We start from the raw sequence: 27717 nt of genomic DNA on the forward strand, positions 1-27717 counted from the left end.
CTAGACTAGTGCTCCTATCTCTTGTCCACGCCCCTGACAGAGCCCAAAGATAGTTGAAATGGGAAATTTTAAAAGAGCAGAGACTTATAAGTATGAACTCATTATTCAAGAAATTACACTTTGATCCTGCTCACTTTTTGGACTTAGCACTCAGGCTGTGACCTTTCATCCAACAAACATCTACTGAGTACCGGCTATATACCTGTTACTGTGCTAAGTGCTAAGAATTATGAAGTAAAAAGTATATATATATAATATATATATAAAATATATATATACACACACATATATATCTAAAACAGAGATCACATTTTTAGTGTATTTTTCAAAGGGTATAGATAACTTTTTTTGTGGTTCTGATGTGCCTAAAACTCTGATCACTTAGAATGAAAAATGACAGGTCTTAGAGTTTAGAACAGTGCCTAGCACATAGTTGTCACTCAGGTTGTTGAATGAACGAATGTGAACGTGGTCCACCCTTATTATTTTTTGCATTTTACAGAAACCCAGAAAGCTGACGTAGCCTGAGGACACACTGCTGATTATAAATACAACTGGGCCTGGAACCCAAGTGCAGTTACTCCCCTCCCATGTTTTCACCTCCGCCTCTATTTCGTAGCTTCTCTCAAATAACCTTAATATAATCCTGGATATGACAGTAGTTCTTCTGACATGACTGTTAGACTCAGACATGACTGAAGTGTCTCACAACACCCTCTTCCTCCATATTTTCTGCCAGTACCTTAACTCAAATTGTCAGCAAAATAAAGACGTAAGGAGCTGTCCTTTACCATAATTAAGAAAGTATTAATATGTTCTCTCAAGGGCAGAATTTGAACCAATAATCCTTGTCGATGACAAGACAAATACCAGCTCATCCGTTATAAATTTATCTTAGAAAACTCCCAGATCCCCAGGAGTAACAGCGATTGGCGTGACCTGCTTTTTGGTGAAATCAGAAAAGGACTTGCCTACCCTCATGGCAGCAATTAACTGGAGCTGGCTAATAGCTACTCCCTTTAGATAAGTACATATGCTCGAGTTTACCGTGATTCTGTGACTCCCTACATTTCTAACAGTTGTTACCTCTCTGGTCCTTCTAGGCATTCAGCTTTGGAACTTTGATAAAGCAGCTTAGGGGTTTAGGAAGGATGTTTAAGATCACTGATGCAACTATTCATCTTTCCTTCCCATCAGATGTTTGAATTCTTGCTGCATTTCTGACATAGTCCAGCCTCTGCTTTCTTAAACACTCTTGTGATAGGGATCTCACTATCTTCCTATGCAGCTGATACTTATTTTATTTTATTTTTTTTGAGACAGGGTCTCCCTCTATTGCCCAGGCTGGAGTGCAATGGCATGATCTTGGCTCACTGCAACCTCCATCCACCTCCCAAATTCAAGCAATTCTCACACCTCAGCCTCCTCAGTAGCTAGGATTACAGGTGTGTGCCACCACAGCCCAGCTAATTTTTGTGTTTTTAGTAGGGATGGGGTTTCACCATGTGGGTCAGGCTGGTCTCTCAAACTCCTGTCATATGTTTTTAAAAGGTTCTTACAAGCTCCATGAGACTACCGGTCAGAACAAAATTGTCCTTATTGAAATATGGTTCATTTTAGTGATATGATGTTCCAAGTAAGATCTTATGGTTAAGACCTCAATCTAGGTATATCTTCCTGGTGGACCAATGAGGGAACAAATAAAAATTTCACTTTTTGTGGGAAAGAGGGAAAGAACTAGATACCTTTTAATTTAGTACTTAGCCAGGTGTGATGGCACATGCCTGAACTTCCAGCTCTTCAGGTGGCTGAGGAGGGAGGATCGCTTAACTCAGGAGTTTCAGGCTATAGTGCACTATGCCATTCGGGTGTCCACTTCAAGTTTGGCATCAATATGGTGATCTCCCCGGAGTGGAAGACCACCAGGCTGCCTAAGAAGGAGTGAACCGGTCCAGGTCAGAACTCCTATGCTGATCATAGTGGGATTGCGCCTATGAATAGCCACTGCCCTCCAGCCTAGGTAACATAGCAAGATCCCATTTCTTTAAAAATAGTTTTTTAACTAATTTTTTTTTTCAGATGGAGTCTTGCTTTGTTGCCCAGGCTGGAGTGCAGTGGTACGATCTCAGGTCACTGCAACCTCCACCTCCCAGGTTCAAGCAATTCTTCTGCCTCAGCCTCCTGAATAGTTGGGATTACGGGCACGCACCACCACGCCCAGCTAATTTTTGTATTTTTACGAGAGACAGGGTTTCGCCATGTTGGCCACGCTGGTCTCGAACTCCTGACCTCAGGTGATCTGTCCACCTTGGCCTCCCAAAGTGCTGGGATTACAGGCGTGAGCCATCACACCTGGCCTTAACTAATTTTTTTATTTTTTTCTGAGTCAGGGTCTCAACCTGTTGCCCAGTCTGGAGTGCAATGGTGTGATCTCAGCTCACTGCAAACTCTGTTTCTCAGGTTCAAGTGAAACTCCCACTTCAGCCTCCCGAGTAGCTAGGATTACAGTGCATGCCACCATGCTCAGCTAATTTTTAAAAACTTTTGGTAGGCAGGGCATGGTGGCTTATGCCTGTAATCCCAGCACTTTGGGATGCCAAGGTGGGCAGATCACTTGAGATCAGGAGTTCGAGACCAGCCTGGCCAACATGGTGAAACCCCGTCTCTACTAAAAAATACAAAAATTAACTGGGCATGGTGGCAGGTGCCTATAATCCCAGATACTGAGGAGGCTGAGGCAGGAGAATTGCTTGAGCCCTGGAGGCAGAGGCTGCAATGAGCTGACATCGCATGACTGCACTCTAGCCTGGGTGACAGAGCGAGGGGAGGGGTGATGAGGGAAGGGGAGGGGATGGGATTTGTAGAAATGAGGTCTCACTATGTTGCCCAGCTGGTCTCAAACTCCTGGGCTCAAGAAATTCTCCTGTCTTGGCTTCACAAAGTGCTGGGATTACAGGCATGAGTCACCATGCCCAGCCCTAATTAATTTTTTTAAGTTTATTTAGTGCTTAAATCCAGCTAATTCTGACTTCACAATTAAGTTTATGTTATACTCTTTTTGTGGATCGGGCTCACTTTTATTCCCAATATCAATTCTAATGTTTAATATTATGTGGCATCATATTACTTGTATTAACTTAGATTATGTGGCATCATATTGCTTGTGTCACTGTCACCCTGAGCCCTGTGCCTAATGTTAAATATTGTCTTTGTTTTTTCCTCAGATAGTCCCTAAGAAGAGTCCTAGAAGCACCTACCCTTTCATTTTACAGATGAGCAGATGAGCAACTTGTACAAAAGGTCACCTAATTTGCCACCTAATGCCAATTCTAGGACTAAGACTGTAGCTTTTTTTCTTTTGAGACAGGTCTCACTAAGATAGACAGCCTCACTATCTTGCCCAAGCTGGTCTCAAACTTCTGGCCTCAAGCAATCCTCCTGCGCTGGCCTTCCAAACCACTAGTATTACAGATATGTACCACTGCACCCAGCCAGGATTACAGATTTTTCTAATCCTAGTCAAGTATTTCTAGTAAGCCATATTGATAAAATACCCACTTGGAACTGATGAGACAGGTTTCAGAAATGTTTGCTGCATGCGCTCATTGTCTGAATCATTGTTTCAGGTTGCTCCGGTTGCTAAGAAGACTATGAACAAGTCAGAGGACCTGCTGTTTGCTGGTTCCTCATTAGCATCACAAGTCCATGCTGCTGCCGTTAATGGAGATAAGGGTGCTCTACAGAAGCTCATCGTAGGTAAGCCGTCCCCTTAGGTACAGAAACTTTAAAAGCAACTGTTTGTCCTAAGGAAGTTTGTTAACGTTAGTTTTAATTTGCAATGTACTCATACATTTTAATGGAAATATGTTATTATTTATATTTTCTTCCAACACATGAACAAGAAAGAAATTAAGTCCTAAAACTTAAAAATATGGGTTAGGATTAGGTGAAAAGTACTTGAGAAAATTCTATGTATTTAGCACTAAATCTAGATAGATATTCTAAGGTACTAAGGGAATGAATTCATCTTTATGTTAACAGATCTTGAATGAGACAGTGGATGATCTTTTAACATTTAATATATACCCAAAGTATTAAAGTTTATGAATGATTTAATTTTTAATGATTTAAAATTGATTCAATGTTTCCCCTGTGATTTGCATGTGTAAGTGATATATAGAGAGGTCCAATGTAGGAGTTCTAGAGGAGAGAACAAAGAATGGCTAAGAATTTTCTAGAACTTTAGCTTCCTGCTAAAATAGAGCAAAGATCCATCTTTCTATCACAAATCCAGATATTCGCAAGTCACAAATCCCAAAGAGAATAAAATAAAAATATATTATTTGTAGTCTTTATTCAAACCGGTGTCTGATGACATCATGATTGACAACTTGGGCTACAAAATAAAGTCCAAATTACTTGAACTTTCATACCTGTTCCTTTAGACTTTGTTTTTACCCTACATTTGCAGTTTCTCCAGGAACTTCTACTGGTGTACTGTAACCTCTGGCTAAGCTAGAGGTTACTTCTATTTCCCAATAAGCCATGAATTTTGTCTCACTTTCTCCATATGTTCTGTTTCCCCACCTCTTTTCTATCTGCTACTCTGTTAACCTTCTTCTGTGCTAAACAAACTCCTACTTGTCTTTAAAGACAAAACTATTTTATCACCACTGTGAAGATTTCTCTTCCTCTGCTTATCCTTACTTTACCTCAGCTATCTACATTCACTGGAACTTGACATTTTCCACCACCTCCAAATCACTCAAACAGTCTACCATTCAACTAAAACTCTTACTTTCAGCTCACTTACTGATGACAAACAATAGTTTTCCTTCCTCACTACTCAGCCTTGATTCTATGTCTGTTATTAAAATCCTTCTCTTGGAAAAATTCCCTTTTTTTTTTTTTTTTTTTTTTTTTGCCTTCTGTTGCACTTGACTGTTGCAATCTCAACTCTGGATGTACCAAACCTATCTTGCTAAGCAGTTGAATCCAGCTGAAAGATTGATAGCACCCCAAATTCATGATTAGCCACTTCAAATAGGCACTCAGCACTTACTACTCATCATACCACATTTTTTCTTTAACGAATGTTTCATACCTCTCACTCTACCGAATCCTGTGACTGCCAGTTCCCCCTCCTTTCATTCTCTTTAATGCAGTAGGCTTACTAGAGGAAATGAAGACATTAAGTAGGAACTCCCTCATCTTTCAGTATGATATCTACAAATCTACCTCCATCTGTACCCATCTTCTCTCTTCATCTTCCTGCTAAAACAGAGCAAAGATCCGTCTTTCTGTTAAAGGCCAGTCTTCCACGCATGCTATGTATTCCATCCCCTCCTGTCTTCTCAGGGACATTGCTTCTTTTTTTTCCCCCTCTGATTACTATATCTTCAACCTTTCTTCTATGCTAAATTCTTTCCATCAACACTTAAACGTGCTTAATTGTTTCCATTATTTAAAAATCCCATCTCTGTTTCTTCATCTCCCTTTAGGTATTGCCATTTTCAACTTTCCCTCACGACTGTATTAGTGCACAGGCTAAACTGCTACAACCATGACTTGCATAAGATAGAAATATATTTCATTCTCATAATATTGCAATCCCAACTCTGGATGGACCAAACCTATCTTCCTGGCAACTACTAAGCAGTTGAACCCAGCTGTGTAATAGTACACAGTTATGTGGGCAGTCTAGGTTAGATAGATATCTCCATTTCACAAAACCATTTAGGTATGCCTGGGCCTTGGCTCTTCCATTCTCAACATGATGCTTCTATTTCTGGGTCAAAGGCAGATACGTTCATTATAGTCATAGCCCAGTCAGCAGGAAGGAGGAAGAGAGAGCACAGGGAAAGCAATTTGTCATTAAGGAGGTAGACTAGACTTAGACCACAAAGCCACACCTAGAACAAAAGAAGCTGAAAAAAAAAAGTCTTGCCCTGGATGGTATCATGCCCAGCTAAAACTCACGGTGCTCAATTTCTAAAAAGAAGAATGAAAGAATGAATGGGGGGCAAATATTGCTGTCTGTCACCAAAACCAAGATTCTTGGGCCAGCTGTACCCATTGTCCACACTTATTTACCTTAATTCACTCTTTTATTAAAACAAAATGTACTTTCTTATTTTGAAGTATATGTATAGAGAAGTACATACAACTTATATGTACAATTTAACAAATAAACATAAAGCAAACATCCACTTAAACCACCTAGGTTAAGGAACAGCACATTGTCAGTAACCCCAGAAGCCCCTAATGTATCCTTCTCTCCCCACTAGAGTAATAGGCTATCTTGACTTTTATAGTAATCATTACATTGTGGTTTTACCACCTACATATACATCCTTAAACACTTTCGTTAATTTTGCTGTTTTTGACTTTTTGCTAAATGTTCCATGTTCACTTGAACTAAAAAAATGTATGTATATTACACTTTTGTCATTTTCCTGCTCAAAACTCTTTCATTATTCCCATTATACTTGGAATAAAATTTGACAGGTTACTTGTATCTCTTTACCTGTCCGTCCTCACGTTTTACCTCAAGTGGTAAAACTTGCCTTCTTTCAGTGTCTCACACCTGCCAAGCCCTTTTTCATCTCAGTGCTTTTGCCTGAAACGCTGTTCTCCCCATTCTCTGTCTGAATAACTCTTAGTCATCCTTGAGATTTCAGTTTTAAGGTCACTTCTTCAAAGAGGCCTGCTAACCATCCAGTCTCAATGAAATCTGTTCATTGTATTCCCTCTTGGCCCTCTGTAGTTTTTCTTCATAGAACTTGTTTCAGATTATCACTGTATATTTATGTATATGACTATTTTAACATCTCTCTCCTCCATAAGCTAGTGGCCTTCATGAGAGTAGTCTGAGTCTGTTTAATTCATCACTAAATCCACAAAATCCAGCACAGTACTTGGCACATAGTAGGCACATAAGAAATATATTTGTTGAAGGAATGAATAAATATTATAATCATTCTTTAAGTATCTTTTCTCCCAAGTAGTCTATAATCATCTTGAGGGCCAGGACTAAAAATGAATTGAGTTGAATTAAATTGAGTTGAGGAGCAGATTGAGACTAAATTCCATGAGAAAAAAAAATTTTAAGTCAGGATGTATCAAGAAAAAGTACCAAGTAAAATGAATTCATTAATGCTTTAATTAAAAATATAACATTCAAAGAAAAAAGTGCAGTATGTTGTAAATTAAAAACACTTATATTTTTATGGCTCAGTCATACAGATTAATTAATGTGTTATTATTAAAACTTGAAACCTTGAAAATCCCCGAAGAGAAAATCCTTAAAAACCAAAAAGCAATCATGATGTGAAGCCAGTATGTAGCTAATAAACTTATTTATAAATTGTTTTTCTGTTTTCTATCATCTTGTCTGAGGAACTTCTTATTAATTACTGACTGAGGGTGTCACTCCTCATCTTTTAAGAATTGTGCCATTATGTTTTCTGTGTACCTTTGCTCTAGAGTATTTTCCAGCATTTGTATATTTTTACAAAAATAATAACTGTTTCATCTTAAATTTCAATGTAATTTTTTTCTATGCATATGAATGCCAGGTCGTAATTTCAATGTATTTTAAACATCTTTTTATGTATCACATATTTGATGATCTCTAAATATATGCTATTTCTCTTTTCCAAACTAGTGACATAGTACTACAGATGAATTTTTTTTCTTGAATCTTTGTTCACCAACTGCTCAGTGAATTCATTCACTTTAGCATTTTCTGTTTTCCCCTCTCTGTTTCCATGGAGAAGTATGTCAGTGATGTGTTTGACTCCATGGAAACAGATGAGTGTCTCTTTCTACATACACAACGAATTAAATCAAACACTTTCTGTGCTGCCCATTGTCCTGGAGGAGAACTGGAGAGGGCTTCTTTGAATGAAACATCATTTCAATAGCAATTCTTAGTGTTTAACCTAGTACAGTGGATTAATGTTTTACAGTAACTTACCGCTTCTAGATTCAGATGTATTAGGGCTTACTTCTGAGCCTTAAAATATAAACATACATAGTAAAATCTTTATATGCTATGATTCTCATTTATAGATATTTAGCTTTTTCTCTTAACACCAAACTCAAATAATTTGAATGAATACTAGAAATGTAATTGAGAATAGAATTTAGTAGAGTCATTTTAATACTATACAGTGTAGTATTGGTAGAAAAAAGTATAGATTTTAGAGTCAGATAAACCTGAGTTTTAAATTCTAACTGTTATTTATTAGTAGTATTATCTTGGCTAAGCCATTTAATTTTTAAGCCTCAGTTTCCTCATCCATAAACTATAGATTATAATATTTCACTTGTGTGAGAGTTACATGAAATAATGACAGTAAAATATCTAGCATGGTACTTGACACATAGTAGACAATAAGTTAATATCCTATTACTGTTATTGTTATATCAGCTTAGACTAAAATAATCAAGTTTTTCATAGCTTCAGAAATGTCTCAAGATGAAAGAGCACTAAATGCAACAAAGATTAATATTGTGGGTTTTTTGTGAAAACTAAACAAAATAATTTGTAAATATGCACGGTGTGTAATGATCAATGTTGTCATTACTGCCAATAATATTTGAGGTCGTTTGCAGTGGTATCATGACCAGGAAGCACCATTCTGATTTTACTACAACTTTTGTTTCACTGTCCATGTTCTGAGCAGCATAATCTCTCTAAATCATTTCCTCTACTTGTTTATTTATTTATTTTTGAGACAGAGTTTCGCTCTTGTTGCCCAGGCTGGAGTGCAATGGCGTGATCTCGGCTCACCATAACCTCTGCCTCCCTGGTTCAAGTGATTCTCCTGCCTCAGCCTCCCAAGTAACTGGGATTACAGGCATATGCCACCATGCCCTGCTAATTTGTTGTATTTTTAGTAGAGACGGGGTTTCTCCATGTTGGTCAGGCTGGTCTCGAACTCCCGACCTCAGGTGATCCGCCCACCTCAGCCTCCCGAAGTGCTGGGATTACAGGCGTGAGCCAGCGTGCCCGGCCTCCTCTACTTGTTTTTAACATCTTCTGACACAGCATTTAGATATGGAAGTGAGCCTCATAAATGACAGAGTAGAGGTACTATTTCAGGTTACTTCTTCCCTTACCTCAATCCCTACCTTAAAAGCTAAGGTCATTAAATGTTTTTAAAATGCTTGCCTACATGCAAATGTGTTTATAAATATACTTACATGTTTATGCATCCATACTAACAATAGTAATAAAATTAGCTAACATTTATAAAGTTATGTTTTATGTGCCAGCCACTGTATTGTTTGGCAACTCATTAACTTAACAGTGAAATAATATGAAGATAACAGTGAAATAATATGAAGAGTTTTGGGTATTAGTATTACCCTCATTTTTAAATAAGGAAATTGAGATGCAGAGAGGTTAAGTAACTTGTCTAAGAAGTGTCAGAACTGAGATTAAAGCCAAGAAGTCTGATTCCAGAGTCCATTCTTTTAACTGCTAAAATATGTGACCTCAATGTATGGGTAGATATTTTTGTACACACGTGCACTTTCATATGCATAAATAAATAGGAATGAGAAAGATAAGAAAGAAAGAAACGATTAGGTGTGAACCTTGAATGATGAAATGAATGATTATCTACATGGGATTTTTCTTAACATTTTTGTGCTGTGGGCCCTTCTGGCAATCTGGTAAGCTTCTGGACTCCTCAGAAAAAAATATATATATATATTTTTAAAAGCTGAAATGCAATATAGAGGATTACAAAGGAAACCAGTTATATTGAAGCATCAAATATTTTTAAATTGAGACATAGCAATATTCTGCCATAATTTTTTATGAACATATTAAATAGCAAGGTGTAGGGGCAAGTCTTACAGCTATGATAATTTTGAAATAGCAATGAGTGAAAATGATATTTTAAGATACCTGCACAAATTATAAGTTATAGAAATATTTTATAAAATCTCAAGTCCTCTCAAAATACAGTATGTCTCATGTTATTATTATTCTCATTTTGCATGTTAGGACACTGAGACTCAGAAGTTGAGAAATTTAGTTGCACAGTTAATAACTGGCAAAGTTCAGCCTCAAACCAAGTTATTTGATGATGAATCCTGTGTTCTTTCCATTGTTCCCATGTTGTCACTCTATAACAATAAGCAGAGATTTTTCAATGACAGCAAAATGCCTTCCCAAGATTGTAACAGTATAAAATATGTAAAGTAAGAAGTGGGTGAAATCAGATGAAATAAATACATCTTGGATGCCATGCAAATATAACATTTTAGAACAAGCAAATAAGATATAAATAGAGACTACTCTTCTTACTTGTATTGGGCATTGTGTTGCTGCAGCTATTGTGCAGACTAGCACAACTATAACTGCAAGTGACAGTCATTTCCTCTAACTGCTAGAGTTGGTGCTCTGGTTTCTGCACATACCAGCCCATTAACCATACGTACTCTTATGCTTCAACAAGCCTTAAAATAACTGAATGCGGTAGAGCAGTGGCTTTCCAGTCATGCTTCCAGCTCAGCTTTCTGGACTGTTTTGAGACAGAGCACATGCAGAATGCCAGCCACAATTGAGCAAGCACCAATTGGTCATGGATTAGAGGCCATCTCCACAGTTGCCAGAATAATTAGCACAACACAGCACAGTAGCCAGCTGCTTTCTATATTAACTGTTCCTGACAGGAATGCAAATTTAAATGCACTGCCATCCAGTGAATGTTAGTTAACATCATAAGCTCTACGTTTGTACAACATGTTACAATTACCAATTTTTTCCAAACAATACATTGTTTTATTGGATCATCAAACAAGTTACAGTGTTGATTGGACAAGTATTAGCTGAATATTATAAGTGAGGAAACTAAGGAAGAGAGTAGGGTGGATAGATAAAGGCACAGACCTCGCTCAGTTAGGCCAGAAAGCCCAGAACCTAATGGTACCCTCATTATTCAGAAACTAACCATGAAGCCACTGTCCTCCTAGAGCTACTCAAGACAGGACCTAAGTGAGGTTGAATGCTGCTTTTTCTAATCATTTAGGGGATATATACTTTCTTTCTTTCTTTTTTGAGACAGAGTCTCACTCTGTCACCCAGGCTGGAGTACAGTGGTGCAATCTCTGCCTTCCGGGTTCAAGTGATTGTCCTGCTTCAGCCTCCCGAGTACCTGGGACTACAGGTACATGCCACCATGCTCAGCTAATTTTTGTATTTTTAGTAGAGACAGGGTTTTGCCATGTTGGCCATACTGGTCTTGAACTCCTGACCTCAGGTGATCCACCCGCCTCAGCCTCCCAAAGTGCTGGGATTACAGGCATGAGCCACCACACTCAGCCAGGGGATGTATACTTTCAGTTTCCTCAAACAGACAAATTTTGCCTTATAGGCACAAAATATTGGATCGTGGTGACATAACCCAGTAACATCTTCTCTTCTGGGAAATACATATATCGGTTACACAGAAACAATGTATGTCAGGGAACAAACAGAAGGCTTGAAGTTTCCCTGTATTTTACATAAGACTTAGGAAGAGGACGGGATTGAGCTAAAGTTCTGTGTCCTAGAAGGTGAGTTGCCTATTAACCCCGTGATGCTGACTCTGCTTTGACCCTGAGGAGCCGAATCAGGTAGGACAGGGGTGTTCAAGTTTTTGGCTTTCCTGGGTATTGGAAGAAGAATTGTCTTGGGCTACACGTAAAATACACTAACACTAACAATAGCTGAAGAGCTAAAAAAAAAAAAAAAAATCGCAAAAAAAAATCTCATAATGTTTTCAGAAAAATTATGAATTTGTGTTGGGCAGCATTAAAAGCCTTCCTGGGCTACATGTGGCCTACAGGCCACAGGTTGGACAAGCTCGAGTTAGGATTATCCCAGAATGTGAGATGGCCTCTGTTTCTCAGCACTTATTCTTGTGACCATAGTTCCTAATCCTCTCCCTTGGTAAAGCTTCTAAGGAGGAATGTCTCTCTAGGCAGAAAGTGTAAATGAATTACTGTTATCTTACTAATACTAGCTACTACTATCTTTGCTTAACCTAACAAGATGCCAGTAGAGACTGCCCTTTAATCATGAAAGACAACTAGAGAGTAGTCTCATTATGGCATATTCTCTATAAGTATCACTTTGACTCCAGAAGGACTCAAACTGATAAAAGGAACATGCTCTTGTACTACATTTTAGTTCTGTTAATGAGTTTCAGTTTAAATAAATCTTTATCTATAAATACAGTGATAGAATCTTTGGAATCTTCTAGATTAGATTTTGAAGGCTCTAGTACAAAGAATATACTGTTGTACTACACAGAGCCTTGTGCATAAGGGCGTCTGTTATCAGATGTGTTGAATCCAATGCAAAATTTGCCTCCATCTTCAAAAAAGTTCTGAAAAAGAATATCTGCCTCCTCTAGGAGTTATACACAACCTGAATACATCTGTAAGGCTCTTTCAAATTTCCAGAGCAATGACCTTTCTTGCTTTTTACCAGTGAAGTAAATTGCTGAAAAGCTAGGAAGTCTTTCTGGGTCCCAGCGTGTCCAAGATTAAAATGTATGCTGAAGTATTTCAAACTAAAACAGTAGCTTAGTTTCATGCCCAAAACAACCCAGGCATTTATCTGGTGTCTTTTTTGTTTGTTTGTTTGTTTGTTTAGTTTTAATTGATACATACTGATTGTATGTGTTTATGGGGGTGGACTGTGATGTTATAATACATGTATACATTGTATAATGATCAAATGATGGTATTTAGCATATGCATTAACTCAAACATTTATCATTTCTCTGTGGTGAGAGCATTCAAAATTCCCGCTATTTTGAAATACGCAATACAGTATTGTTAACTATAGTCACCCTACTGTGCAATAGAACACCAAAACTTATTCCTTATATCCAGCTGTACCCATTGACATTTCTAGCATTCTGTTTTCCAAAGAAAACACTTTATTTTGTCTTCTCACTTCCTCCATTAGCACAGTTCAGGCCAGATACCTTAGAAGTAACTGGCTTCCCTCTTGTTCAACCCAGATGTAATTACCCTCAGCTAGTAAGAGATGAATACTTGATGATTATCCGTAACAAAAGTGGCAACATTTTTTTCACTTACAGTACATGGCTGGAGCCATGGCATCTTTTGTAGTTATTGTTTTTAACTAAAATTTTTTGAGGTATATAATACAGTAAATTTCACCCTTGTTCGTATACAGTTATTTAATTTTGACAAATATATAATCATGTCATCACCATGACCATCAAGATATAGAACAATTCTATCATGCCCCAAAATGTTAGAACTGTGTCCTTTTGTAGCCAGTTTCTCCCCATATTCCACATATTCCAGTCCCTGGTAACCACTGGTCTGTTTTCTGTCTCTATAGTTTTAACTTTTCCACAATCCTATGCCAATGTGTCACATGATATATATACCCTTTGAGGCAGATTTCTTTCTTTTTTGAGACAGAGTCTCACTTTGTCTCCCAGGCTGGAGTGCAGTGGTACAATCATGACTCACTGCAGCCTCGACCTCCTAGGCTCAAGTGATCCTGCCACCTCAGCCTCCTGAGTAGCTAAGAGTGTGTGTGTGTGTGTGTGTGTGTGTGTGTGTGTGTGTGTGTGTGTGTGTGTGTGTGTGTGTGTGTGTGTGTGTGTGTGTGTGTGTGTGTGTGTGTGTGTGTGTGTGTGTGTGTGTGTGTGTTTTGTAGAGATGGGGTTTCGCCATGTTGCCCAGGCTGGTCTCAAACTCCAGGCTTCAAGGGATCTTCCCCCCGTCAGCCTCCCAAAGTGCTGGGATTATGGGCGTGAGCCACTGTGCCTGGTGAAGTGGATTTCTTTCACTTGACATAAGGCATTTGAGAATTTTCCATGTTGTTGAGTGGATCAGGAGTTCATTCCTTTTTATTAGTGAGCTATATTCCATTGTATGGATGTACTGCAGATTATTTTCTCGTTTTCCCGTTGAAGGACAATTGGGATGTTTCCAGTGTTTAGCAATTATGAATAAAGCTGCCGTAAATATTCACATACAAGTTTTTATATTAACTTAAACTTTCATGCTTTTATTTCTCCTGAGTAAACACTTAAGTGAAAAATTATTAGGCCATAATTATTAGGCTACAGTTTTAATAGTAGCTATACCATTTTGCATTTCTACCAACAATGGCTGAGAGTTCTATTAATAGTTCTACAACTAGGTTCTACATCCTTAACAGTATTTGGTATTGTGAAGTTTGCTTTTGATTGTTTTCATTTTAGCCATTCTAATAGATGTGCAGTGGTATCGCATTATAGGTTAAGTTTACACTTCCCTGTGTATTAATAATGTTGAGAGTCTTTTCATATGCTTATTTAGTGAAATGTCTATTAAAACCTTTTGGCCACCTTTTAATTTCTTTTTTTATTTTATTTTTATTTTATATATTTTTTTATTATACTTTAAGTTCTAGGGTACATGTGCACAACGTGCAGGTTTGTTACGTATGTATACATATGCCATCTTGGTGTGCTGCACCCATTAACTCATCATTTACATTAGGTATATCTCCTAATGCTATCCCTCCCCTGTCCCCCCACCCCACAACAGGCCCCGGTGTGTGATGTTCCCCTTACTGTGCCCAAGTGTTCTCACTGTTCAATTCCCACCTATGAATGAGAACATGCAGTGTTTGGTTTTTTGTCTTTGCTGAGAATGATGGTTTTCAGCTTCATCCATGTCCCTACAAAGGACATGTTGGCCATGCTGGTCTTGAACCCCTGGCCTCACGTGATCCTCCTGCCTCAACCTCCCAAAGTGCTGGAATTACAGGCAGGAGTCACCATTCCCAGCCAATTTTTGTTGTTGTTGTTGTTGAGACAGAGTCTCACTTCGTTGCCCAGGCTGGAGTACAGTGGCAGTATCTCAGCCCACTGCAACCTCCACCTCCCGGGTTCAAGCGATTCTCTTGCCTCAACCTCCTGAGTAGCTGGGATTACAGACGCCCACCACCACACCTTGCTAATTTTTGTATTTTTAGTAGAGACAGCGTTTCACCATGTTGGCCAGACTGGTCTTGAACTCCTGGCCTCAAGTGATCCGCCCGCCTCAGCCTCTCAAAGTGCTGGGATTACAGGCATGAGCCGCCACACCCAGCCCCAATTTTTGTTTTTTATAAGCCTCCTAGTCTATGGTACTTGGTTATAGCAGCTTGAACTGACTAACATACAAAATATAGGTTGAAAGCTTTGGGTTTGTTTTTGTTTTTGTATATGTTTTTGTTTTTGTATATGAATGCCAAATTTTTCCAGCACCATTTATTATTATTATTATTATTATTCACTCCTGTTGCCCAGGCTGGAGTGCAGTGGCATGATCTCGGCTCACTGCAACCTCTGCCTCCCAGGTTCAAGCAATTCTCCTGCCTCAGTCTCCTGAGTAGCTGGAATTACAGGTGCACACCACCACACCTGGCTAATTTCTGTACTTTTAGTAGAGATGGGGTTTCACCATGTTGACCAGGCTGGTCTCAAACTCCTGACCTCAGGTGATCCACCCACCTTGGCTTCCCAAAGTGCTCGGATTACAGGCATGAGCCACCATGCCTGGCCTTTCCAGCACCATTTATTTAAAAGATTATCTATTGGTTTGCCTTTGCATCTTTGTCAGAGTCAGTTGATCATGTCTGTGTGTGTCTATTTACATACTCTCAAATCTGTTCTATTGGTCTATGAGTCTATTTCTTTGCCACTACCACATTCTCTTCATTACTGTGGGTTTACAATATGCCTTGATATCATGCAATGTGAGTTCTTCAACTTTGTTCTTTTCTTCAAAAACTTTTTATTCTTCTACTTCTTTTGCCTTTCCATAATAATTTTAAAACTGCACATTCATTTCTACAAAGATTGCTCTGGGAAGTTTTTAACAAATTATTCTTAGTAGTACCTTATAGTGGGGATTAACTATGAATTTAATTTTTTAATAAAGTACTATATTAGGTTTTTATTGCTGTATAACAAATTAACACAAACTTAACTTACAAACAACAAACATTTATTACTTCAGTTTCTGTATATCAGGCATCTAGACACCGCTCAAGCTGAGGCTTTTGCTCGTGGTGTCGCAAGACTGCAGTCAAGGTGTCAGCCAGGGCTAAGGTCTCATCTGAGATTTAGGATTCTCTCCCCACTGCACATTGGCAGAATTCTTTTTTTTGAGACAGAGTCTCACTCTGTCACCCAGGCTCGAGTGCAGTGGTGCAATCTCGGCTTCACTGCAAGCTCTGCCTCCCAGGTTCACGCCATTCTCCTGCCTCAGGCTCCCGAGTAGCTGGGACTACAGGTGCCCGCCACCACACCTGGCGATTTTTTTGTATTTTTTAGTAGAGACGGGGTTTCACCATGTTAGCCAGGATGGTCTCGATCTCCTGATCTGGTGATCTGCCTGCCTCAGCCTCCCAAAGTGTTGGGATTACAGGCGTGAGCTGCTGCACCTGGTCCAGAATTCACTTTTTTTAAGGTACTTAAATATGTCAACTTTATTGTTTCTCTATATGCACATTTATTTGTTACTGAAAATTGAAAAAATAGCATGTTGAAATTTCCTTTTAATATAATTCAAATTTTTAAAAACCAGAAAATCTAATTAGTTATGCTCTAGTCAAACTTCTCAATGTTTTCTTTTCATTCTTTCCCCACATACCTTGCTTCAAATTCTAGATTTTGGGATTCATCTCACTGACTTAGGTTCTAAAACATATGGGAGCCCTGTGTGGTGACTTATGCCTGTAATCCCAGCACCGAGAATAATTCAGACTTATTGGTGCTGCTTTGGGTTCAAATAAAAAAGTAGAGCTAAAGTATATTCAAGTTATTCAAATACATTCAAACTTACACAGATTCCTTATAAATTACTGCTATCAAGGTAAGAAGGAAAAGATACAAGAAGAAAAAGACATCACTCATCATAGGTTATTGTTGGTATACAGTCTATCCTAGCATAGACTGCTGCATAAATTTGCCAGCAAGAAAGAAAAGTACAAGAATAAAGTTTATGACTAAATCAGCTCATTATCATAATTTCCTATTCTAGCATTCTCAGAAGGATCCCATCTATGATACATGTGGAAACTGCAGCCACATTTGAATGGTTCAATTCTTGATTCATTCTGAACCCTCTTAGGCCCAATATTTGTTAGCGCTCGTTTAAGCTGAGAAAAATCTGTTGAGTAACAGGTATCTCAGTTTTACCATCCTTTCTTTCCACAAATAACGATGTCCTTTTTCCTCTCCTCCTGTAAGGCAAACCATCTCTTATGTCCTGGAAAGTCTTTGCTTTTCTATCTTGTTGTTGGGGTGAACCTTCTGGTGGAGGGGAAGGGAATTTGGTACCTGGGTGGAGAATCAAGTTATCAAGGTTCTTTATTAACGTTTTGGAGCAGAAGTTATGAGAGGCCTCTGAATCATCCTGGGAATCTTTCTTTGGTGAGCATTTGTGAAGGCTCTGGGATCAAGGTGTACATTTGTGATGAGTCAATCAATGGTCTAGTCATAGCTCTAAGCTCCTTGTGGATCTTTAGTCCCAGCAGAATGTGTTGCTGAACTCTCAAATTGCTACAAGGTACCCTGGAAAGAACTATGTAGTCCAGAAAGAGCCTGAAAACCTTAACTCCAACAAATAGTGGTGAACAAGTTGACTACAGTTTTTTTTGTACAATTTTAAAATTTATGGCAGTTTGCTTCTCCAAGGCCAGCAGGAAAGTGTCTCTGCTGCTTCAAATCTCTACAATTTCTACCTCGGACCTCTAGACACTCTTTTGAAAGACTCACCTGATTAGGTGAAAGCAACCCAAACTAATCTCTCTTGATTAACTTGAAGTTAAATGATTAAGAGACTTAATTACATCTGCAAAATCCCTTCATATTTGCCACATAACAAAATCTAATCGTGGGAGTGACATCATAGTTCTGCCCACACTCAAGAGGAGGGGATCATACAGGGCATGTATACCAGGGGCTGGAAGTCTTGGATGCCATCTTAGAATTATCCTACCACAAGTACTGTTGAGAGTATCTGTATCTTAAGTGGACTTCGAAGGAGTATATCTTCCAAGGAATTTATCCATTTCACTTAAATTGTGAGTTTATAGCTTATGACATTCTCTTATTTGCCTTTTAATATCTGCAGGCTTTGTAGTGATGTAGTTCTTGATATTGGGAATTTGTGTCAGCTCTGTTTTTAATGATCAATCTGATTAGAGATTTATTAATTTAATTTTCCAAGAACCAACTTTTAGCTTCATTGATTTTCTCTATTTTTTTCTGATTTTAATGTAATTGCTCTCTGTTCTTATTTTTCTTATGTACTTCCTTCTGCTTGTTTTGGGTTAAATTTGCTCTTCTGTTTTAGTGTTCTAAGGTAGAAGCATAGATAATTGATTTGAAACTATTCTTCTATTCTAATTAAAAGCATTCATTACTATATATTTCCTTCTAAGCTTCCCTCATGTGTGGTGCAAGAACCTCACAACAATATGTTTTTATTCATTTAATTATGCTTTTTAATTTCCCTTGAGATTTTCTCTTTAACCCATGGATTATCTTAAATATTTTATTATTTCTTGTTATCATTCTGTTATTGATTTCTAGTTTAATTACACTGTCATCTGATAATACACTTTGTATGTCTTCAATTCTTTAAATCTGTTAGTACTCATTTATGACCCAGTATATTGTATATTTTGGTCAAGGTCCCATGGGTATTTTGAAAGATTGAGTTTCTGGCTGTCATTAGATGAAGTGTTAAATAAATACCAGTTGGATCCTGTTGCTTTATTTTGGTGTTCAGTTCTTCTGTGTCCTTGCTGATTTTCATTTTAGTGGTTCTAGCAATTATTGAGAGAAGAGTGTTGAAGTTACCAATTATAATTGTGTTTTCAAGTGTTTCTTTCTATTCTATCAGTTTTTGCTGCCTGTATCTTGAAGCTCTGTGATTTAGTATGTATACATTTAGGAATTTTATGTATTCTTGGTGAATTGACCCTTTTATTGTTATATAATATGTCTATTTGTTTCTGGTAATTGTCTTTTCTCTAAAGTTTACCTTATTAGATATTAATATACTTAACTCCAGCTTTTATTTCATTAGTATTTATTGTAGTCTTGCTAATTCTTTTACTTTTAACCTCCTATGTTATTGTATTTTAAGTAAGTTTCTTTTTTTTTTTTTTGAGACAGAGTCTTGCTCTGTCACCCAGGCTGGAGTGCAGTGACACGATTTTGGCTCACTGCAAGCTCCGTCTTCCGGGTTCATGCCATTCTCCTGCCTCAGCCTCCCAAGTAGCTGGGACTACAGGCGCCTGCCACCATGCCCGGCTAATTTTTTCTGTTTTTTAATAGAGGCGGGGTTTCACCATGTTAGCCAGGCTGGTCTCGATCTCCTGACCTCATGATTCGCTCGCCTCGGCCTCCAAAAGTGCTGGGATTACAGGCATGAGCCACCGTGCCCAGCCTAATCGAGTCTTCTTTTTTTAGCTCAGCCTTTTTGTTGATGTATTTACACCATTTACATTTAATGTAATTATGAATGTTAAGATTTAAGATTTCCAATTTATTGTGTTGAATACTGCATGTTCCTTCTGTTTTTCATTCCTGTCCTCCTTTCCATTTCTTGAATATTTTTAGTATTCCATTTTAATTTATATATGGTAGAGCTTTTTGTAATGCTTTATTAAGATATAATTCACATACCATACAATTCAAAATTTAAAGTATACATTTGAGTAATTTTGTAAATTCAGTGTTGGGCAAACATCACCACAAATGATATTAGAACACTTTCATTATCCCACAGAGAAACCCTTCACCATTTGGCTGTTACTCTTCAAATTTGTGCCCAACCCCCAGTCCTAGGCAACTACTCATCTACTTTCTGTCTCTATAGATATGCCAGTGCCAGATATTTCACATAAATATAATTATATAATATGTGGTATTTTTTCACTGGCTTCTTTTGCTTAGCATAATGTTTTCAAGGTTCATCCATGTTGAGCATATACTAGATCTTCATTCCTTTTGCTGAATAATATTCCACTGTAGAGATATACAACATTTTGTTTAACCATTCGTCAATTGATGAACAGCTTATGGATACTTGCATTATTTCCACCTTTTGGCTGTCATGAATAATACTGCAATGGATATTTGCGTACCAGTTTTTGTGTGGACATATGTCTTCATTTCTCTTGGGTACATACTTGGGAGTGGAATTGCTGGGTCAAATGGTTATTTAATGTTTTGAGGAACTTCCAGAATATTTTCCAAAGTGACTGTACCATTTTAGATTCCCACCAGTAGTATATGAGGATTTTGATTTCTCTATATTCTCATTAATACTTGTTATTATGTATCTTTTTTATTATAACCATCCTAGTGTATGTGAAGTGGTATCTTATATTGTGGTTTTTGTTCTGTTATCCAGGCTGGAGTGCAGTGATGTAATCTCAGCTCACTGCAACCTCCACCTCCTGGGTTCAAGTGATTCTCATGCCTCAGCCTCCCAAGTAGCTGGTATTACAGGCATGTGCCACCACCACACCCGGCTAATTTTTGTATTTTTAGTAGAGACAGGTTTTTGCCATGTTGGCCAGGCTGATCTCGAACTCCAGGCCTTAAGTGATCTGCCCACCTCAGCCTCCCAAAATGTTGGGATTATAGGCGTGAGCCACCCTGCTGGGTCTATATTGTGTTTTTAAATAAATCTCTTTGTATAGTTTGTTTTCGTTGGAGGTTTTTTGTTTATTTGTTTCTGAGTGTGTATGTGTGTGCGTGTGTGTGTGTGTGTGCGTGTGTATGATTGTTCTAGGTATTAGAATATGTATACTTATTTTATCACAGTCTGTATTTTCCACTTCGAATACAATAATAGAAGCCTTATCACTAATTAGGTCCCTTTACCCTTCTTTTTGATATAGTTATCTTAAAAATCACCTCTACATAAACTGAGAACCACATCATACAGCAAGGTTATCTTTGCTTTCAATCATCGAAACATAACTCTAAAAATTAAAGAGGATAAGCCGGGCATGCACTGTAGCCCCAGCTACTCAGGAGGCTGAGGCAGGGAGGACTGCTTTAGCCCAGGAGTTCAAGACCAGCCTGGGCAACACAGTGAGACCCTCATTAAAAATAAAAAAACTAAAGAGGATAAAAACAGTCTATTATTTTTCTCACATATTTACATTCAGCTTCTCTTTTTTAATTCCTGATGTTCTGTTTGTTTCATGAGTGTTCATAGTTGATTGTTGGAGCATTTTTATGAGGGTTGTTTTAAAATTCTTGTCATATAATTCTAATATATCTGTGTCATCGCAGTGTCAGTGCCTGTTGATTATCTTTTCTTGTTTAAATTAGTATTTTCCAAACTTTTGAGTTGTTTCATAATTTTGGATTATATCTTTGACATTTTCTGTATTATGAGACTCTGGATCCTATTTAAATATCTTATTTTAGTAAACGGACAATCTGTCAAGGTTTAGAATGAACATTCTCTTTCGATTTTGTGGTTCAAATTTCAAGTTAGTTTTCAGAGATCTTGCAGGGCTCTTCTGGTTTGCCCAACCTCTGGACTGCTCAGGCCCATTTAGAACCAAGGCAATAATCTAACTATAGTTCAATTCTCAGAGATTTTGCTATCTTGATTCTGACCAGTTTCACACATGGGCTGCTCAAAAGTGTCCTGACTTTTTGTACCAATTTAAAGAATTACTTCCTCCAACTTTGTCCTCTCCATATTGCTATCGCCTACTCTCTAGTTGGAAAGGGGTAAAATACTACCTCATTGCTATCCTTTGCTTAATTTGGGGCATTGATAGTTCGACAGGGCTCCTTCCAACGGTCTCTATAGTGTCCAGTGGGGAAAAGAGGTGCAGTTTCTTTTATTGTATGTGTTTTGAGTAGAGCATAGTCAAATGGTTCACTCGGCAGAGTTACCTGCCTCCCAGTCTTTTTACTAGAGAGAGTAGACTTCTCTTGAGAAATCTGGCATCTGTGCACCTTGGTGTTTCTGGATTATAGGCTACTCTAGCCCATAATGGGAGGCAAAAGCAAACAAACAAACAGAAAACGCTTCAGGGAACTTACCACCAGGTTGTCTCTCAACTTCCAAAGTTCCTAGTCCAAGATGCCTTCCCTTCTCTGCCTGTCATTTATTTTGCCTTTTGCCCTGGGGATTTTAGTTGTAATTAGCAGGAGGATGAGGATACTATGTACTTGCTATATCTTGTCACCTTGTCTAGAAAGGGAAATCAACCGTGACTTTTTTTTTTTTTTTTTTTTTGAGATGGAGTTTTACTCTCGTTGTCCAGGCTGGAGTGCAATGGCACAATCTTGGTTCACTACAACCTCCGCCTCCCGGGTTTAAGCAATTCTCCTGCCTCAACCTCCGGAGTAGCTGGGATTACAGGCGCCTGCCACCATGCCTGGCTAATTTTTGTATTTTTAGTAGAAACTGGGTTTCACCATGTTGGTCAGGCCGGTCTTGAACTTCTGACCTCAGGTGATCTGCCCACCTTGGCCTCCCAGAGTGCTGGGATTACAGGCGTGAGCCACCGCACCCAGTCTGTGATTCATTTTTGTATCACTCATAAAACATACCACAATGCCTAGTGTACAATTGGCATTAATTAAATATTTGTTTCAAAAGACAAGAGTGAGTGAGGGAGGAACATAAGTAGCTCTGTATCTCAAAATGTTAGTTCAGCATAATATGATTGAGTCATCAGTTTAAATTCTAGCCCCACCTACTTTCAGTGTGAACATAGACTGGTTACTTAACTTCTTTGAGCCTCAGTTTCCTATAATATGACAATGGTAATATCTACTTCACAGGAAAAGTAAAAATAAGATGATATATTTAATGCATTTAGCACAATGCTTGATAATAAACAGCGAATGTAGTTCCTACTTATATTAGTAATAACAATTATCAAATATCACTATCTGTTTCTTATCCTGATAGGAAACTCTGCTCTTAAAGACAAAGAAGATCAATTTGGGAGAACACCACTTATGTATTGCGTGTTGGCTGACAGATTGGATTGTGCAGATGCTCTTCTGAAGGCAGGAGCAGATGTGAATAAAACTGACCATAGCCAGAGAACAGCCCTCCATCTTGCAGCCCAGAAGGTAAGAAGTAAAATTTCCTTGAAGAGTAAATGTTTTGTGTGATGTCTGCTAGTTGATTAGTGGAACTATGCAATGGACAGATAATAAAGAAGTCTCAAATGCGTGACTCATAGGTTTTATATATTTTCTCTAAAAGCTGTCTTTAAGCTGCAGAGAGTAAAAGCACAGATAACTATCAGCGGCTGCATTTCAGGTACCTCAAACAGTAGAATGTATTCTGTGATCTAAAGTTTATTGGGAAAAAAGTGATCAAATTTATATATACAATGTGATGAAACTATGTTACCAATCTATGTATAGGGAAAAAATAAAGACCAAAAAGAAATACTCAAAGATATTAATAGTGGTTGGGTTTAAATTTGGGGAATATATATGGAATTTTTTTACTTTTCACTGTTTAAAATTTTTTCCTTAATGAGTATTACTTTTACTATAAAAAGTTGAAATCCCAGCCTGGGCAACATAGCGAGACCCCATCTCTACAAAAAATTAAAAAATTAGCTGGGCATGGTGGCGCATACCTGCAGTCCCAGCTACTTGTGGGGCTCAGGCGGGAGGATCACTTGAGCCTGGGAGGTTGAGGCTGCAGTGAACTGAGTTCACATCACTGTACTCCATCCTGAGTGACAGGGCAAGACCCTGTCTCTAAATTAATTAATTAATTAATTTAATTTAATTTAAAAGGTTGAAATGTCGCTTGAAATATGTGGCATTAAGAAGCATAAAATAAATTTATTTTCTGAATGTATTTTCAACTTTTTAAAATCTAAAACTATGTTGCCAATATTAATGATTTCACATTTTTAAATGTATTATTAAGAGCTCAGATTTTTAAGATTAAACCCATCAAACAGATAAAATGGGAAGCTTCTACATTTAGTTAAAGACTTATTCACCTAAAAACTATTTTTCTTCCATAAAATTTTGGTCCATAAAATAGATTTCCAGTGCCTGGTATTTTTCTTTTTGTTATTTTAGATTTCTGTATTTTTTGAATAAAAAGCAATTAAAATGAGTTAGATCCAGCGGGAACTATTAGAGTTATTTTCCATTTAAAAATGTGAACCAGATATAGCTAATTAATTAAGGGGTTAGAAAAATATCTTTCATTAGTTGAATGCATAAAAAGAGGCTGACATTAAGTTATACTACTGAATATGCTAGTTATATGCGCTTCTCAGTTAGGTCTGTCAGGTTATTTTCAAAGTTACTTCTCTTGAATTTGGTTTTTATTATAGTAATTTCTAAAAAAATCTCCCTCATTTTCAATCTCAGTTTTAACTACTGCTCAGGTATTTATAACCCTTCACTTAGGCTTGTCAGCTAATGAAATTATTCACTCAAGAAAGGTAACTCCATTTACCTTGTTATCATAAAAAAGCAAATAGTTCAGATTGGGAAAAGCTGCAAAATTAAGACTTTGATACCCTGTAGATTTTTCATTATGATTGACTTAGGTGTAAAACTCAGCTTCAAAAATGTAGAGTGAAGGAACCTAGCTTAACGTCAAGTAGATTAGGTGGAGCAAGTGAGGATTTCAGTTGATGATCCAACAGTATAACATCCTGTAGAAGTATTATATGACCAAGATGGTTGAAAGAAGGGGAATGTACAACCAGACATGTTAGCTGTAATCTTTTCATTAGATACTATGCATTGTTTTCTTTTGTTTTTTTGTTTCTACTTTGATTTTTTAATTATAAATTTTTCATAGTATCGAAGAATAAATAGAACTATGATTTATATGGCAGTATTTACATAGTTGATTTCATAACAGATTTCATGTTCTTTCAAGTATCTGATAATTATGCATTTCTTTCCTTACTCTGTGTTGCTGTTTGTTTTTACATGCTTGCCAAAAGCAGTAATGGATCCGAATTCCCAGAAAGGGATAGTAATAATTCTTTAGTATTCTCCTGTGTCCAATTGAATCTGGGTATTGTGTTAGTTCATTTGTGCTTTATACAAAGCACCAGCATTCAGAAATCAAAGATAGTATACACCAGTCAGGAATAAGATAGTAAATGATCTACAAATAATTTTCAAAGAATAGTTGGAGATAATATGTCCCAGGGCTGTAATACTCCTTGCCCCCAAACAGACACAAGCACAAATTCTCTTTAGAGAAAACATCTTCACCTTAAACTTCCAGGATTTTCCCATATTAAATAAACCAAATGTGAACTGACAATGAAAGATCTCCAGACTCATAAGGGAGCAATGTACTATGAATGAGAGTCAGCAGAAACAACAAACAGATTTAGTCTATGAAAAACATCAGGGATTGGCATCATTAGAGACACAATATAAAATAACCACTGATGGAATGCTTAAAGATATGAAAGAAGAAATCAGCCAAGCACAGTGGCTCACACCTGTAATTTTAGCACTTTAGAAAGACCAGGCAAGAGGCTGTCTTGAGGCCAGGAGTTTGAGACCAGCCAGGGCAACATAGAGAGACTCTATTTATTTAAAACAAAAAAAATTAGCTGGGTGTAGTGGCCCACACCTGTAGTCCTAGCTCCTTGGGAGGCTGAGGCGGAAGGATTGCTTGAGCCCTGGAGTTTGAGACCAGCCTGAATAACAAAGTGAGACCCTGTCTCAAAAAAATATATATTTTATTTAATATTATAATTAAAAGAAGGAATCTGGCAGGGTGCAGTGGCTCACACCTGTAATCTTAGGACTTTGGGAGGCCAAGGTGGGTGGATCACTTGAGGCCAGGAGTTTGAGACCAGCCTGGGCAACATGATGAAACCCTGTCTCTACTAAAACACACACACACACATGCAAATTAGTTGGGCATGGTCGTGAGCACGTGTACTCCCAGCTACTTGGGAGGCTGAGGTGGAAGGGTCGCTTGAGCCCGGGAAGTCTGCAGTGAGGAGAGATCATACCACTGTACTTCAGCCTGGGGGACTGGAGTGAGACCCTGCCTCAAAAAAAAATGTAAATACCTAAAAAATTTTTTTTAAAAAACAAGGAATCAGAAAAATGAGAAACCAACAAGACACTTTCATGACTAGGCATCAATTCTGGCCATAATGGCTTGTTTTAAACTAATTTGCCTGTCAAAAAAAATCTGTAAAAACTGAATAAAATACTATATACATTGTTTGAAGGCATTGAGAACAATCAGCACAGGCAGGATCTAAGAGACTACAATCATTCAAAGAAGAGAAACACATAAAGTGAGTACCACATTCATCCTGGCCTTTTCCTTTATGGCATTTTCCAAATTGGAATGCAAAAGAATACAATCCTAACAGGAAGCAGCAGGCTTACCAGGCTGAAGAAACTGAGGCAGAGTTTGGAGATAATAGTGGCTGGAACTTGAAGGTCAAAATCCTGGAGAGGAGGGAATTGCAGAGAAAGAATGCAAGAATCTGGATACAAATTCCTCACAAGTTTTTAGCAGATTCCTAAACTGTGCTTGTATAGGGTGGTGCTCTAAGAAACCTAGTATTAAACAACAGCTGGGAGACTAGAGAGCTGAGTAGAGATTATTTTAAATTATCCTATATTTTCTTTTATGTTTAAATCTCTTAATACATAACACATTGATTTTTGTATAGGGATCCATTCTCATTTTGAACCATATGGATAATTAATTTTCCCAACACAACCTAGTTCATTAATTTTTGGCCATTTAGTATCTGCTCTGTGTCAGTTCCAGGCTTTTGTACTATGAACTCCCTATGCATTTCTTTTTTTTTTAAATGAGGGATCCTGAATACTAGGGAGCCTTTGGGAAATTTGAAAATAAAAGTTACATGATCAGTGTATTTTAGGGGGACTAATATGGCAACTAAAGCTACTTTGGAAGAGAAAGAGTGGAGATACATAGATTGCTATTATAGTTCAGGCCAGTAGAGAGGAATTGGGTTTAAGAGATACATTATGGAGGTAGAAGTGTTCATTCAACAAGCATTTGTTGAATATCTACTATGTAGTCATGATTATACAACTAGAGAGAATATGAAAAAAATGAATTAACATATGTTAGGTTATAGATAGGTGCTCTCAGTACCCATCCCTATTAAACTTCATTTCCCTTTGTTTAGTGAACCTTCTGATATATTGGATATCAAATATCCTTTCCAAGTATTGTCTGTCCCACTTAATTCTGGTATCCATGAATGCGGAAGTATGCTATTTATGTAATCATGAACACTCATGTATATGTGTATACCTTCATTCGTTCAACATGTGTTAAAACTATTATGTAACAGGCATCGTGTTAGGCCTTGGAACACAAAGGTGAACAACATGATTCCTGCTCTTAAGTTGCTTACAGAGATCATGGATGAAGATATTAAATGATAATTAAAGCTGATTGATCTACCTTGTAATACATAAGTGTTTTATAAAATATCTATAGCCATAATATATAGTCATTGTTATTATTGACATGAGAAGACCAAACATTCTCATACGTATTTATTATGTTTCTAGTTTTTGTGTGTGTGTGATAGTGAACTACATTATATTATCTTTTCTTGGGTTCATTAGTGGGAAAAGCTCATATTCCCAAAGCATTTTGCTCACATCTCTATTA

General features: G+C 37.6%; 1 protein-coding gene across 6 annotated transcripts in view; it reads left to right on the forward strand.

The window, feature by feature from the left end:
- INVS (inversin) overlaps window positions 1-27717 on the forward strand; it is a 203359-nt gene that overhangs the window by 1077 nt on the left and 174565 nt on the right. For 2 of the 6 annotated variants that reach the window (XR_008509888.2, XM_002820038.6), the window contains exons 2-3: window positions 3627-3756; window positions 22993-23159. Coding sequence is in view for 3 of the 6 variants with exons in the window: in XM_002820038.6 (XP_002820084.3) it covers window positions 3651-3756; window positions 22993-23159 (273 nt within the window). In the remaining 3 variants the exon portion in view is untranslated. Of the gene's footprint in view, window positions 1-1323; window positions 1446-3224; window positions 3301-3626; window positions 3757-22992; window positions 23160-27717 lie in introns of those variants that run through there. The other 4 variants (XM_054520363.2, XM_054520364.2, XM_054520366.2 and 1 more) reach the window with 4 other exon arrangements.

Source organism: Pongo abelii, chromosome 13 (genome assembly GCF_028885655.2).
Source record: "Pongo abelii isolate AG06213 chromosome 13, NHGRI_mPonAbe1-v2.0_pri, whole genome shotgun sequence".
NCBI lineage: Eukaryota > Metazoa > Chordata > Mammalia > Primates > Hominidae > Pongo > Pongo abelii.